Source organism: Anser brachyrhynchus (assembly GCF_964034855.1).
Source record: "Anser brachyrhynchus genome assembly, chromosome: 5".
Taxonomy (NCBI): domain Eukaryota; kingdom Metazoa; phylum Chordata; class Aves; order Anseriformes; family Anatidae; genus Anser; species Anser brachyrhynchus.
Window position 1 is genome coordinate 55543001 of NC_137699.1, and position 14963 is coordinate 55557963.

The 14963-nt window shown below is 50.0% G+C and overlaps 1 protein-coding gene across 1 annotated transcript in view; it reads left to right on the forward strand.

Annotated features, from left to right (window-relative positions):
* The first annotated feature begins 1439 nt into the window (after positions 1-1439).
* The window catches only part of TNFAIP2 (TNF alpha induced protein 2), an 18462-nt gene continuing 4938 nt past the window's right edge, over positions 1440-14963 (forward strand). The window contains exons 1-8 of the mRNA XM_080594415.1: positions 1440-2063; positions 7156-7507; positions 9639-10266; positions 11757-11871; positions 13143-13268; positions 13744-13844; positions 13932-14030; positions 14217-14340. Coding sequence (XP_080450541.1) covers positions 1782-2063; positions 7156-7507; positions 9639-10266; positions 11757-11871; positions 13143-13268; positions 13744-13844; positions 13932-14030; positions 14217-14340 — 1827 coding nt within the window. The 5' untranslated portion in view covers positions 1440-1781. The remainder of the gene's footprint in view (positions 2064-7155; positions 7508-9638; positions 10267-11756; positions 11872-13142; positions 13269-13743; positions 13845-13931; positions 14031-14216; positions 14341-14963) is intronic.

The window sequence follows — 14963 nt, forward strand, 5'->3', positions numbered from 1 at the left end:
AGACAGCCAGGAGCACCACCTGCACGGCCGTGCCCCGAGCCAGGGGTGTGTGCAACCCTCAGGAACCACATCCTCTGGCCTCCTGCACAAAAAGGTCAGCAGATGCAGCACCAAGCTTGCCTCCAGCTGCACCGTGCTGCCCTGAAAACCAGCTGTAACAGCACATTGCCATCACACACGCAAAGTCACTGCTCTTCAGGACCAAATTTTGCACCGTTTCATCTTTCCCACGATTTTCAATCTGACATGCAAGCCTATGTTTTGGTCCCATGACAATGCCACAGACCGTCAGGCAGGTAACCCAGGCTCAGGCAGTTCCCCTCAGAGGGGATCGATCCCTCTGGCCAGCGCAGCCCACAGGCTGCCCTGAGATGAATCAGTGTTTCCCAGTGACCGGAGATCATGGGTCTGAGTGTGCCCCCTGCTTCTGCTTCCTGTTTTGGTGGATATCGTGGGGGTGGATTTTCTTTCCCTGTTGCTGCGCTTGTTTAGGGGAGGCAGTCGCAGAGGTGAAGGCAGCAGCCCCAGAGGGTGGGCTGCCAAAGTGGCACAGACCAGGAGAAGCATCTGTTGTTTGACACCATGCCCGCTCAGCCCAGAGCTTCCTTCCAGCACAAACGTCAGTCCTCAGCTACATCTTCCACCAGGGTATGCCCCCACACTGGGTTTCCGTAGTTGTCCCCCCTTTACCCCCCTGAAACTGAGTGTGGGTGTCAGCAGCCAGGCTGCTGGGACCGAGGGGAGAGCTCCAGCAACACCATGCAAGCTCATGGCTCACACTCAGCTTTAAGTCTCTGTACCGTTTTTGGCACTTTGCATTAGACCACAGCTGTACATAAACCAGAAATCATCCCAGGTGCAGTAACCAGGTGCTGAGTCTGCTGGCTGCCCCACAGCAGCTTCCCAGGAGAGGAGGGAGGTGACATCAGTAATCCAGCAGTGAGATCAGCCTCTGCAAGAGGCCTATATTTTGATTTGCTGCCTGCAGGGCAGCTGCTTCAGCCAAGATCTCCCCTAAGTGGATGTAGAAGATGCTCCATGTTGAGGTGGGGGACAGCATGGACTTTCTGGATCATCTGCAGTGACTCCCCACAGCCACCCCCCAGCTATGGCAGCATACACGTTTTCCCAGAGCAACAGGCTCACCACACCTCCATGGCCAGGGATGTGGGCTCCTATGAAATCAGGAAGAAAAACCAGGAAAGCAGATGTCTCTTCTGCAAGCAGCAGATACAGGCGGGGTGTGGAAGAAGGTCCGCATCTCCCATTCATAGAATCATAGAATGGTTTGGGTTGAAAGGGACCTGAAAGATCATCTGATTACACCCCCCTGCCATGGGCAGGGACACCTCCCACCAGCCCAGGTTGCCCAAAGCCCCGTCCAGCCTGGCCTTGAGCACCTCCAGGGATGGGGCACCCACAGCTTCTCTGGGCAGCCTGTGCCTTCACCCTCTGAGTGAAGAATTTCTTCCTTATATCTAATCTAAACCTACCCTGTCCCTGCAGGGACTTGCCCCACCACACCGAAGGATCTCAGGAGTTGGTGTCCCGGGCAGGAGGCACTTTGCCGTGCGCGTGATGCAGGTCCCGATGTGCCCAGCTGTGCGCTCCCCTGAGCACCTCATCCTGCCAGCCCACCCAGGGCGATGCCCTGCTGCGGGAGCAGGGATTTCGGAGTAACCTGCCTGCTCCATTCCTAACGCTGAGCTGGGGACCAGCCACGACACATTTACAGCCCCGGTGCCCCGTTCCATCGGGATGCGACGTTACACGGTCCCGACATGGGACAGGTGCCATCACCACCGACCGCCTTTCCTGGCCGGCCGGCCGGCTCCCCCGGCGAGGACTTCTTCCCCAGCCGAGGGGATTTCTCGTTTCCCTTTGGCCCGAGCCCGCTTGGGGAGCGGAGGCTGCGGGCGGAGTTTCCCCGGCTCGGGGCTCCCTGCGAGGCCGGGTCTCCGCCTCCGCGCCCTCCCCTTATAGCCGGGCTGCCCCGGGGCTCCGCAGCCAGCGCCACCGCCGCCCTCGTCGTCCTCGCCGTGGTGCCCGGGAGCCGCAGCAGAGTAAGTCCTCGGGGCCCCCCGTGCCTCCTTCCCCCGCGGGGCCGCCCCCGCTCCCCCCCTCCTGCCTCGCTCCGTGCGGGGCTGGCGGGCGCACGGGCTCTGGTTTGTGCCTGGGGCAGGGGGAGAGGTGAGTGGAAGGTGCTGAAGGGGGGGGGTTCCTCGACGAGGTTACAGGTTTCGGCCCCATCTCGTGATGGCCAGAACGGGGATAAAGTCACGCCGCTGTCCCAGCGAGGGCGGCAGCTCCAGATGCATCCCGGGGCTGGGGAGCGCAGGACTGCGTGTCTGGTGATTGCGTCCTGACAGCTGGGTCCGATTTCTGTTGCTCATCTCCAGACTTCAGGAGGTGAACGCAGGCAGCGAGCAGTGACTCCTTTTAACCTCCTCTCCCCAAAATCCAGACATGGATCTTGGGCACCAAAGCATCCTCAACCCCGATCAGGCACCAGGCTCCATATTCAGCGAGGGACTTCCCACCCCTCCTGCGTTCCTTTCTTTTTAGAAGGATGTGGTTTCCTCCCATGTCACAGGAAAACGATTGGATTATGATTTATTCGCCCCAACCGCACTGGAAAAAAATCCTTTTTGGTGTCTGGACTGTGTTTGGTCGCAGGCAGCCCTCATGCCCTGCTCCCTGCTGGGGTGATGTGCCAAGTTGGCACACTTCTGCATGGCTGTGCTCGCAGCTTTGGGACTAGAAGTGCAAGTGAGGGAAGTGCCAGTGCCCTTAGGACCCACCTTTCCCCTGGGCACTGAAGAGCCAGCCTGAAATTCCCTTTTTTCCTTGGGCAGCCGCCCCACATCACTGCCCCAGCCCCGAGGTGAAGGCTGGGTTCAACCTCAGGGCTAGGATTCTCGGCGCACTTAGTGTAGGATTTCCTCTGGCTGCTGCGAAGTGAGGACGAGGCTTTCTGTGACTGGAGCATGTGGCTGAACTAGAAGGCACGGTCCCTTGCCATCACACCCAAGTTCAGAGCCAAAAACATGAAGAAACAGTCGTTCTCCAAAGTATCCAACTGCCTGCCCCAGCCAAGGGACTTTGGGGTTTGCCACTTCTGATGCAGGGAATGAAACAGGCAGAGCCCTTTGGAGAAACTGGGTTTGAGTTTTGCTAATGCTTCAGTGGCTCTTTCTGTAAAAAGAGGTCTGGAAAGCCAAAGAGTTTGAAAATGATGGTAACAGGGGGTGTTCCAGGAGCTTTCGGTCTGGCCCTGGAGACTTTGTGTGTCCTCTTGGTCTGTTTATCTCTACCAGCAAACCTGGCAAGATCCAAGCGTGGGTGCAGGATTTGGCTTCAGGAATAGCAATATGAAAACAAAATCCTGGACAGCAGCAGCTGGTTTGTCTTTCAGCCGCAGCAGTTTAAAATTATACTGCTGGCATTTGAAGTGAGAAGTAAAAGGAGCAGATTACACTTTCTGGAACCCAAACCCTCCTTTAGAAGTGCCTGAGTAGCTCCGTGTGGCTCTCCCTGTGCTGCTCCCAGGACAGGCGATGGTTTAAAGGCAGTTTAAGGCACCTCACGCCAGGTTTGATGCCCTGCAACCCTCTGTCTGGTCTGCCACTGCTGTACCTCTAGTTTCCTGGGTCCCTTGTCACCCCCAGCTCCCCGGGGACATTGGTGTCCTGGCTCACCTACAGGTGGTGATTTCCCAGGCAAAACCAAGTGGAAGCCCCCAGCTTCACAGTGTCTCTGTTCAGTATCAATACAGCCAACAAAAATGGGTAGAAAAAAAATTGCTATGAAGTCCTCCCAATTTGCAAAGACTGGGGCTGGCGACTCAGTAGACTCTTTGCTTTGATTTTTTGGCAGCTGGTTTAGGTGTCACTGCACAGTCTGAGTACACCCCAGCAGCCACCCAGCTGCCACACTGCAAGGGAAGGTCTGGTCTGCTGCGACTTTCTTGTGTAGGCAGCAGCGATCCCACTTCCAGGGGGAGCAGGGGAGGGAAGGATCGGCTGATGGAAACACAGAACAAACTCTGCTAAATAACTTTGGAGAGGCTGCGGGAGAGTGGGGCTTTCCACTGAAACCAGACATAAATCCCTCTGACCGAGAACGTCAGCAGACAGGAAAGGACTAAAAATCCAAACAGATGCCTGTTCATATGGCAGCAGCTCAGGAAAAAAGCAGTTGAGAAAGAGATCAGCAAAGATTTTGGAATGGCGTTAATTAGCAGATCTCTGCTGGCCTGCCGTGAGCCGCCCCTCGCCAGTGAACTCATCCAAAGTGCAGGGCTTCTGCAGAGGCTGTTTAGTTTGAGGATGGAAATGAGAAAATGGGAACCCGTTGTGCCCAGAGTCCAGATTTTGTCCTTGTGCTTCGTAGCACTGCTCCGGGTGCTGCCTTGGCACCTGCTCATCTCGCTGGCCCTTGCTGCCCACCCTTGACCTGGGGTAGCACAGGATGCTGCGCAGGCTGTGCTGATCTTCTGGTTAGGAATTGTAAAGCTGAATACGCTGTGTCAGAGATAATTGGTGCTGGAAACTCTCCTGCCTCAAACCATATTGCTACAGAACAATAATGATGATGATGATGATAAAATCTATTAATAGTAAATTAACAGTAATGACGAGTTGGGATCTATGTAGAGACAGGATCTTAAACCATTAAATTTCCCAAGACACAATTATGAGCATTGTGCCTAGAAAATGATTCAGCACTTCCCAAAGTACTAGCTGCTGAAATGATTAGGAGACGGCTGCGGTTTTGCCAGGCTTTGGTTTGCGAGCAGAATGTAAGGGTGCAAGAGCAGCCTCGGCCACCTGAGCCACGGCCGAGCCCACGGTGTGGTCTGCTGTGGTGGCCCAGGGAGGATGCTGCTGGAGGGGTGCAAGGAGCAACAGATAGAAGGATGTGTAAAACAGCAGCAGCAGCAAACTGATAAACTCTCGACGAGCACTCGAGATGGACAAATCTTAGTGCTATTGCATTTACAGCCTTCCTCAGATGCTTAGCTACTTCAGCATTCATTAGCTCAAGTGGAAAAAGCACACCCTGAGATGCAAATATTGCCAGCAGTTCTCTCGGTGCCAATGCGCAGCCCCTGGCTGAACACACTGGAGCTGTTTTATCTTTTTCCTAATTCGGCTGTGGGACTGGGAGCAGCAATGTGCCACCACGGCACGCACCGAGCCACCCGCCTCGCTCCGAGCATCACCACGTCCCCGTGCCCAGCCCCTGCAGAGCCCTAATGGGACAAAGTTCTGCTGGCCATTAAAAACCAAGCTCTTAACAAGCTTGATCTTTCCTCCCAAAGACTCTTTTATGTGTACTCTCATTTATGTGGTTTTCTAAGACAAATGGCATTCCTCTTTGTATCCAAGAAGCAGCAAAACCATCCCGAAATCCATTTTTATGATCATCATTCATCAAAACAAAAGGCAGAAGTGACTGCTCCCTGAATGTCACCTTCTGCTATACGAAAGGGAGAGGTACTTCATTTGTTTAGAAAAACAAAAAGTGCTTTGTCCGGAATAATAAGGGCTCAGTTGATTTTTGTGCTTGCACAAACAGGAAGGAAGGAATTTGGCAGGATGAATCTAAACACAGCGTGGTATTGGGAAACGCAGGCTAGGAAAATAGCCTTACAAGAATTAGAAAAGTCCCGAACACTTAAATAGAATCCCTGTGACTGTGAGAGAATTTTAAGATCACCCCATTGTGGCCTTAAAACTGAAGTCACTTTTTTTCCCCATATTTACATCCCAATTCCTCTGCCATTACTCAGTAAGTGTAAGCCAAAATTTGCCTGACGTTTCTTCATGCAGAATTGCTCTGGTTTCCCAGAAAGCCACTTAGAAAAAGCGTTGTTGGAATGTGGGCTGGAGACTCTCAGTCACTGTATTTATTCATAATCAATGCTAATAATAATAAATCTTGTTATAATTTAACCGTGATGTAAACAAATCTAGAGCAGCATACTAAATGTTAGAGGTAAATAAAGTAATGAAATATAAGTATTTAGAAGACACTGTTACGATAACAGATGCATCTGTCGCTAAATTATTTGCAGTGCAGGAGCACCCAGGATCTTGGTGCTGGAGCAGGACTGTGGCAGGAGAGCGTGCTTACACCAGGCTCAGCCACCCCGACCCTGTGTCACGTTCCTCTTCCCCCTCAGCTGGGAGAGGGCTGCTCTGGTCTTTCATTTCGTTGGCACTAGCTTCATGTAACAGCTGTGGAAAAAGTCCAAACTCATTAGTCCCTAGTGTCAGAAACTGACCGCCACCACAATTTCTTTCCGCACAAGCCACGGCTCGTGCTGCACCTCCACGCTTCCACATAACAGATGGGACAGAATTGCTCCCAGGCGTCTGGAGAAACCCAACAAGTTGTGCTGAAGTTGCACCGTTTTGGGATGCTGTAGTCACCCCGAGAGCATTCTGAGTATGAGATCACACAGACAGAGAGCGGGTTTGAAGGGCCTGGATGCATCCCTGAGCTTGCATCTGTCGCTGTAGGGCTGGGGGCGGCAGGCGGAGTGTTGAAACCATACTTCTGGCTGGGATTTTGGGGCTTACAATAATAATCCTAGTTATGCTCATACCAGGAGGCATTACTTTACTTTCACCTTGCTGTTGTTCTTCCCATGTTTTTTCACATCCTGTGTTTTTTCATGACCCCGACACTTCTGAACTCTTGGACAGCTTCTCAGGGAAAAGGCTTCTCAGGAAAGCTAAGAATTTTCTTACTTACTTAAGTGGAAAAAGTGTTAAACCAGCAGAAGTTTGGCACAGGAGGACTAATTCCCCAGCAAAGGCAGCTGTGTACCACGCTTGGTAGGCTTCATCTCATTTTCATGCTGTACTTGCAAACTCTGTGTGCAAGTAGCTACATGGGGGCTTCCACAAACAGACCTGCAGCCAGATGAGCAGGGACCAGCACAAACAGGCCCTGAGAAAGGCTGAAATTGATCCCATTCCTTTATAAATGTAAGAGGGGGTTGAGTTGCTTCGAACAAGCACAAGACACGAGTCCCGTTCCACCACACAGCCCAGAAAATCTTTTCTTTTGATGGGAATACATCTTGACATGGTAGTTTTTTATGCAAACTGTTATAATCTGACCAGTTCTTTCTGAAATTTGCAGGCTAGAAGGAAAATGATGAAAATGTTACCTTTTTTCCAAAGTGGTCCCATTGGAATACGCAATGGATCAGCAGGTTGCATCAAGGTAAATGGGCAGCTGGAAAACCCTGCAACATCAGTAGCTGAGCAAGTCCCTGCCTGTCCTGGACCCTCTGGAGACGAGATCTGGTCCAGGAACCAGGAGAAGATGAGTGAAAGGCCAGAGGCAGCCGGCAGAACTTCGCGGGCATCTTCCATCACGAGCACCGGGAGCTGCACCTCCGCTGGGGACGGTCTGGAGAAGGGGAAGAAAGGAATCAAGGGAATGTTTACGACTGCATTTAAGAAGATGATAAAGACCAGGACACCCAGCAGTAAGTGCTCACCCTGCCTCCCCACCACCAACCACCCTGTGAAATCTCTTTTTCCCCAGGACAGCAGCGAGCAGCTGCTGTGGGTCTTCCCGGGGTGGTATCTAAGCATGCAAGTCCCCCAGGCCCAGGCTCCAGCCCTGCAGGGTGGTTAGAGAGTCAGGAAATACCTGCTCAGAGAAACCCAGGACAGCAAAGAACTTGGCACTTCCAACCTCACCTGCTAGCTCAGGTGATGTGTCACATTACCTGCTCCGTAAACTGAGCCACCTGCACCTTAAAATGAGTCATTGAAGTCAATGTTTTAGTCCTACCTCCTTTACTGGAGGGGTTCTTCCGAAGTCTCACTGTTTTAGAGCAAATTACCTCATATCTAGGCAAACCTTTTCCATGTTAATTCATATCTATTTCTTCATGTGTCAGCTGTTTTCCATAACTGGTGGTTTTCCTTCTCAGCCTTGAACTCGTTCAGCTAAATGAGCATAGCTTACTGGAAACAGGCCCTTCATAGCTTTGGTCTTAGCTCTGCACTGCCCCATTTCCAATTTCTTTTGAAATAAATCATTCAGAATTGCAGAAAATGCTCCAGCTGACCAATGCTTGGTACAACACATTCCCATTTTTCCGTCCTTTATGGAAAATCCTCACCAGATACATCCTGGGATCGGGTCTGACATTTCACCATTATCTCACAGCAGCAATTTACTTAAATTCTTCAGGCAACTCTCTTCCTCCTCCATTTCAAGCTGATGCACATGCAGCTTGCAGCAGAAAATCCTATTTGTTGCTAAGTAACTTTTGTTCTATTAGATTTGTATCTTAAACCTTGTGCTATTAAGCTTCAGCCCATTCACTGCTGAAGTTATCCCGTTGTTCCTGTATCATGCACCAAGCCCTCAGTTTCAGTAATGTCTCTGACCTTTGTGCAATCAGCAGATGTCAATAGGGCACTCCCAGCTTTTGTGCTCTAATTGAAATGAGGTTCATGAATAATGTAAGCTTTCTCCACCCAAAGTTTTTAATACAAACCTTACACACCTAACAGAACTTATTTTGGGATACAACTTCCTCAGTTTAATAATTTCCCAGATTGCACCACATCAAGTAAGTGGCTGTAGCTCAGATAGGATATCTCAATTGTGCTTATTTTGCCCACTAAATATGTCATCCCAAAAATTTCACAGGTCAGATCGTGCCAGCCTATTTCTGGAAAACCCACGTGGTATTTCCTCTAGCACTTCTTATTTAGCTACGTCTTTCCATCTACATTTTTTCTAAAGCCATGCTCCTTACTTAAAGTCATATTGATTAAGGGGAGGAACTGGGTGGATGTCAGGAATATAACTAAAGAAGATAAAGTTAATTTTTAATCTGTGCTCACAACTGCAACATTACACTGCAGAGTTTGTCAGTGCTAACCAGCTATTTCTCCACTTATAACCCAACAAAACAGACTTCTGTGGCAAAATTGCACTTAGAAAACCCTAAGGAATTTGACTTTCCTTTCAGGATTAGACACCCATATGCCAGTCCTTGTAGCTGTTTTGCCCTGCGTTCCTTGCTTTGGTCCCAGACCATAACAGTCCCTTGGTCTACACATCCAGTCCATGTGCTGACCAACCGTGTTGTGCAGAAAAGGAAAAAATGCAGGTAGCATCTCTAGTGCCAGGTCGTGTTCCTTTGAGACTCTTCCTCTCCATCAGCTCCTCTCCAAGGAACAATGATATATTTACATATATACATCTTGCTCCCCATTTCTTATTCTTTCTTGGGAAACCGGTAAAATATCTTCAGGGCTATTAAAAAAACTCAAAAGACTCTCAGAGCCTTGCTTGGCAACCCAAGCAAAGGGATAATAAACAGATAAAAACAAACAAACAAAAAGAAAAACCCAAAATTCTAAATTTGGAAAAAATCATGGTTAGCACAGGAATTAGCATTATAACATTCAGTGGCAGAATAGAATAATCTGATCTTCAAATAAATAGATTTTCTCTGTGGTAAAGGAACCTAAAAGCTAGAATTATAGAAATAAAACTGTTTTAAAAATAGTATTCCAGAGCCATCTTTTTGTACAAAGTAGAAATTTAAATTTTTGCCATTGGGTAAAGGAAGGGTGTTCTTTTTTCCTTAGTCAAACAAATCATGGATCTCCTTGAAAAGCACAAGCTTTGTGATGCTGCCCTGCTTCTGATTGCCCTGGAGAAGAGCATATCTAGCAAAAGCGAGGAGGGACTAAGCACCAGGCAACAAGACATCGAGTCCATCAGCGAAATCCTGAAACACAAAGTCTTCAGCATCTTGAAAGACTCTGTACTTCTAGCAAGAACAAACCCAGAACTGCTGCAGCAAGCAGTAGAGGTACTGAAAGAACAGGAGAAAGAAGATCAGAATTGCCTGTCAGAGAATTCGCCTGACCAAAATCTGCAATTTAGACCCAGAAAATGGAAAGAGCTTTGGATGGCTACAGTGAAGGAGTCAGTAGAGACTCGAATGAAAGACACAAGTCATACTCCCAGAACTGAGAACCTCTCTTCAGTTGGCCAAAACCTCCTGCACATGGGGAAGACGATGAAAGAAGATTTGACAGTAGTTGCAAAATGCATTAGACAGCTTTATCCCCCTGAGTTTAATGTGTTCGGTACATATGCAGAACTCTATCACCACCATTTTGCCTCCGAGGCAAAGAAAGCTGCTGAGTCCCAGCTGGAAGACAAGGATGTCTACCTTCTCCTCTCATGGGTGCACAACATTTACCCAAAGTAAGTGACACTTTTGCTTTTACACGTGTTTAGTACTGGAGATCACCAGGCTCCCTGGCTGCCAAACCAGAGATTTGCTGGATTTATATATTGTTGTCACTGTGACTGCAGTCTGATCCATGGCTAGGTTTTGGTGTCACTGGCATTGTGCTGATTTACACCACCTGGCCAGGACAGCCTGAAGGCAATTCCACAGGGCTGCTGGTCTGTAACCAGTCTCATTATGCCCCACAGGCCTCTAGGCAACACGTCTACACAGATATTTAGGACTTCACTTGAGGCATAAACTGGGCAGGCCCGTTGCCCTGTTCTCTACTCCAGTTGCAGGCTTGAACTAATTCTTGGAAAATTTGGGAACTCCAGCCTTCTGGCCTGCTGGAGCAGAGGGCAGCCAGTAAATGGAACAGCCTGGGATGCAATTATCCTGGGCATGGGGGGTGTTGCCTAGGCATTGCCCACAGTCTGTGATCTCCTCTGAGTTAGGAGACCAAAGGGTGAACCCCTGTGAGAGCACATCATGAGCCAAGGGTCACTCTTCAGCCTCACAAGCCCTGTATGTTATAAAACTGAAAATATTCCCTCTTGTGGCTTATTGTACTGGATGGGGAATTGAGGGTTCTCATTTCTTAGGTGAAAAACAGGAAATTTTCAAGCAGTGTTTCTTCTGCTAGACTAAAACTATTCCACCTTCACCTCTTTTCTTGGTTCTCCTCTTGACGGAATATAATGAGTCACTGTTGATCCTGGAAGCTTTCCACAGCTGCTGCTGTGCTCTAGGTCAGGGCATGCAGCCTGAACTACTGCATGTTTGGAAATCAGCAGCTGTGAGGAGCAGGACCCAGCAAAAGCAGTGCAGCCGGGCGGTGGGGATGGTGCTGGCCAGGGCAGCAGCCGCTTGGCAGGGTGTTCTCTTCATGAGCAGGAGCACAGGGAACAGGGAGAAAAAGGGAAGGGCCTGGCTGCATAAAAAACAGGTCTGAGGTTCCAGCATCATATCATAAGCAGCCCTCGTGTGGGAAGCACAGCAACATACTCACGTGGAGTTGGGCCTAACGCTAACGTGGGAACCAGGCGATGCTCACCGTCGAGCTCTGCAGCAGGTCCCCAGGCTGGCAGGTCCCTGCCGGGTGGCTCCGTGCCACCGTGTCCCTCCAGAGCTGCTCAGCATCACCTGGCTCAGCCGGTACGTGGCAGGGAAATAACAGGAGGCATTGAACATCCTGCTCCGCTCCCACAAACCAGCCATGAAACACCAGCTCTTCGTCAGATCGCCTTGCTGTATCGATGGCAAGAGGCCGTATGCCAGGGCTAGTCCCTCCTGCTGCTTTGGGACCCCATCCCCATCAGCACAGCGGCCTGCACTAAGGGTTGTGCACATCTACATCTGGTTTCCCACTGATGGCCTCAAGGAGTGTTAGTGATTTGCATCAACAGCTGTCTTGAATTACACTGACCTTGCAAAATGTGATTGTTTGGCTTTTTCATTCCAGAGATATGAGGAAAGATCCTGTTTTAGCAGAGGAGCTGGAAAAAGTTAAGCTTGGAAGCCTTTTGCCATCAAGCCTGAGCAAAGAGCTTGAAAGGAAATACCTTGAGAGTGAAGAGGTGAGAATCTGCTCAGTCCCTCCTCAGCCCTGTACCGCTCCAGCATGACTCCTTGGAGGAGCTCTGACTTGTCCTGAATGCTCCCTTCCCAGCCATCCATGTAAGCCACACATCCTTCAAGAGAGACACAAAAGCAGGAAAGCTTTTGTTGCTCCTTGTAGGACAGGTGGGCCTGCTGCTGGTTGGGACATGCAGAGCAAACTTCCTGCTGCCTTCTGGTTAGCCCAGCCCTCTGCCCTGGGAGCCAGCACAAAATTACCACTCTGCTCTTGCAAAACTGGTGTAAGGAAGGTGGGAAAAAGTCCAACTACAGATCTTAACGGGTAACTTTCCAGTTGCGTGTTAAATCCCCAGAAGGAGGAGCTTACGCTCCCACTCGCAGCTGATGCTTTCAGCCTTAGTCTGGTCCCTGCAGCAGTGCCAGACCTTGGGTGAGCACAAAGCACACAGGTCTGGTCTTGAAAAGCCTGCCTCTTTGACGGAGAACCATGTGATCTGCGGGAAATTACAGTTGCTCTGATTTTTGGATGACTCTTGCCTTAGCAGACACAAGCAGCAACTTTCACAGCCCTCCCATAGCTCTGTGCTTTTGGCACTTTGGGCTGGAGTTCCTGGAAAATGAGTAGATAAGTTCCAGGTTTAGCTGCAGTCCGTGATGGCTTGCAGATGGGCCGCGGGGTGCACGAAGAGGGCAGAGAGCAGAGACGTACGCCAGCCCCTGTGCCGACCATCTCAAACGCCTTGCTGCACAGCGCGCACCGAGGCGGGTCGGGGCAGGGAAAAGCTGGGAACGTCCTGATTCACGCCAGAGCTCATAAGACGTCAGAAGTGCTTATGACAAAGGATTGCAAAACGGCCCTAGAGCGGGTGGTACTGAGTGTTACACGCCAACAACACGTGGCTCAGGGACTCGGGGCTCCAGCGTGTGGAGGTGCCTGTGACCTCCCTACACCCCGCTACTGTCCCCCCGCCCCAGACGTCACTGCTGGCGTATCGAGGTGGTGGGTCCTGATCTTGGCGCCTCCAGTTCCTTCCCTGGAATATTCCACTCCCTACTGAATAGGTGGATGCTGTGAGGGAGTTGTCCTTGCTGCTGTGAAGTGGTGTGTGAGGTGTCTCGTAACAAAGAGCCTTTATTTCTCATCCAGGGAAGAGGACAAAGTCTGCCGAGCCAGACAAAGGCTAGGTGGGTGAGGAGAGCTGCACCAGCGGAAGGCAGCAGACGTTACAGACGCTTTGTGGTGAATGCTGTTGCTCTTTGTTTCCTACAGGCGACCATCAAAAATTCGCTGAACAAATGTTTAGAAAAGGAAATCGAAAGATGGAAAGAAGACAAAGAGCCAGAGAAACTAAATGGGCATTTTCAGAGTGAACTACTAGCAATATTCGTTATCCAGGTACTGCAGATACATGTTTAAAAATAAACAATAGCATCCTTCATGTATTTAAGACTTGAGACCAGCTATAGTTAGTTCAGGAAGCCAAAAGGCCAAGTCCCATGTGTAGGGCTGTAGCAGAAGCGGGTGGCACAAGGGAGCCAAAACCCATGCTCTGGTGTGGTCGTGGTCCAGCAGGTGCTGAGGACAATCCTGCTCACATTCAGCAAAAAAAGGGGGAAAAAAAAAAGGCAAGAAAAAAAGCCTTTTCCCACTTTCTCAGCAACTTTATAGGCTTGCTGTGTCTATAATGCTCCTTTCTTCTCCACCTCATCTGAAAGTGAAGAGGTGGCCACTTTATTCTTTTGACTGAACAAAAATCAAAAGAATACAAAGAAGGAGTTGCTGGCTTTTTAACCAGAGAACCTGGCCTTTTTGGATCAAGCAGCGCTTAAAACCAGGTTTTTTTTTGCTTTTTTTTTTTTCTTTTTACTAGAGCATCTATAATGGCCATAAGCGAGCCAAGGAGATCAGCGCGGCGCTGGGTGACGAGCTGTCGCTTCGCCTGTCGAGGGAGCTGGCTGTCCTCCTGAGAAGGTGCGGTAAGGCTCTGGCCGGCAGCGCGTGCTTCCAGGGCAGCCTGCTGCAGCCACTCATCCGCCTCTCTTCCCATCTCCCCTCCAGCTACAAGGACGCTTTTGAAGACTTTAAGGAGAAAGGCAAGAAGCACAGACACTACAGGCCGATTCTGATTGCAAACATTAACAACTGCGGGAATTTCAGGTAAGGGTTCCTTCCTCTGCCAGCAGCGGGCAATAGGGTCTATAGTAAGGGTCTATGGTGAGACACGTCAGGTCTTCCCCAAAGAGGAAGGTCTGTCTGCCATCAGGGGAAGGCTTGGGGACCTCCAAACTTCTCCCCCTCTCTCTTTTGGGGACAAGTTCTGACCTTGACGATGTTTCCTTTCAGAGACTACGCAGAGAAAAACATGGCAGAAAAGGACGACAACAAAGACAGGATCCTGAGCACCCTCGGGGACATCGAGACCAGCGGCTATGACGTCCTGCTTCAGCAGCTGTTTGTCCAGCTGAAGGTACGGCACCAGCGGGTTGGTTTCACTGGGTGGGAAACGGCGACATGTCCCTGTGCCATCCGAATCTGTGACTCAGACACAGTGAAGTTCAGAACGGCTCTGGGCCAGGTCACACCTCAGCGTCACTCCTGACTTGGGCTGCTGCCAGAAAACCCATCGTGACCTCTCCACGAGCGGGTCCTCGAGGCAAAGCACGCAGGCATGCCTGGGCGCAGGGAAACGAAAAGTGCTGACCACATCCGAGATAAGTGCTGCAGAGGGGGGAGTCTGAACCTGCACGTGTTTACACTGCAGGCGGAAGGAAGCAAGCACAAATGGTGACATGAACTGAAATTGCACAGCTTTTGGCTTCTCCATAAAGGTGTCCTGAAAAGCACTTTTGGTTTCTTTTCTCTTTTCTCTTTTCTCTTTCTCTCTTTTCTCTTTTCTCTCTTTTCTCTCTCTTTTCTCTCTCTTTTCTCTCTCTTTTCTCTCTCTTTTCTCTCTCTTTTCTCTCTTTTCTCTCTCTTTTCTCTCTCTTTTCTCTCTCTTTTCTCTCTCTTTTCTCTCTCTTTTCTCTCTCTTTTCTCTCTCTTTTCTCTCTCTCTTTCTCTCTCTTTTCTCTCTTCTTTTCTCTCTCTTTT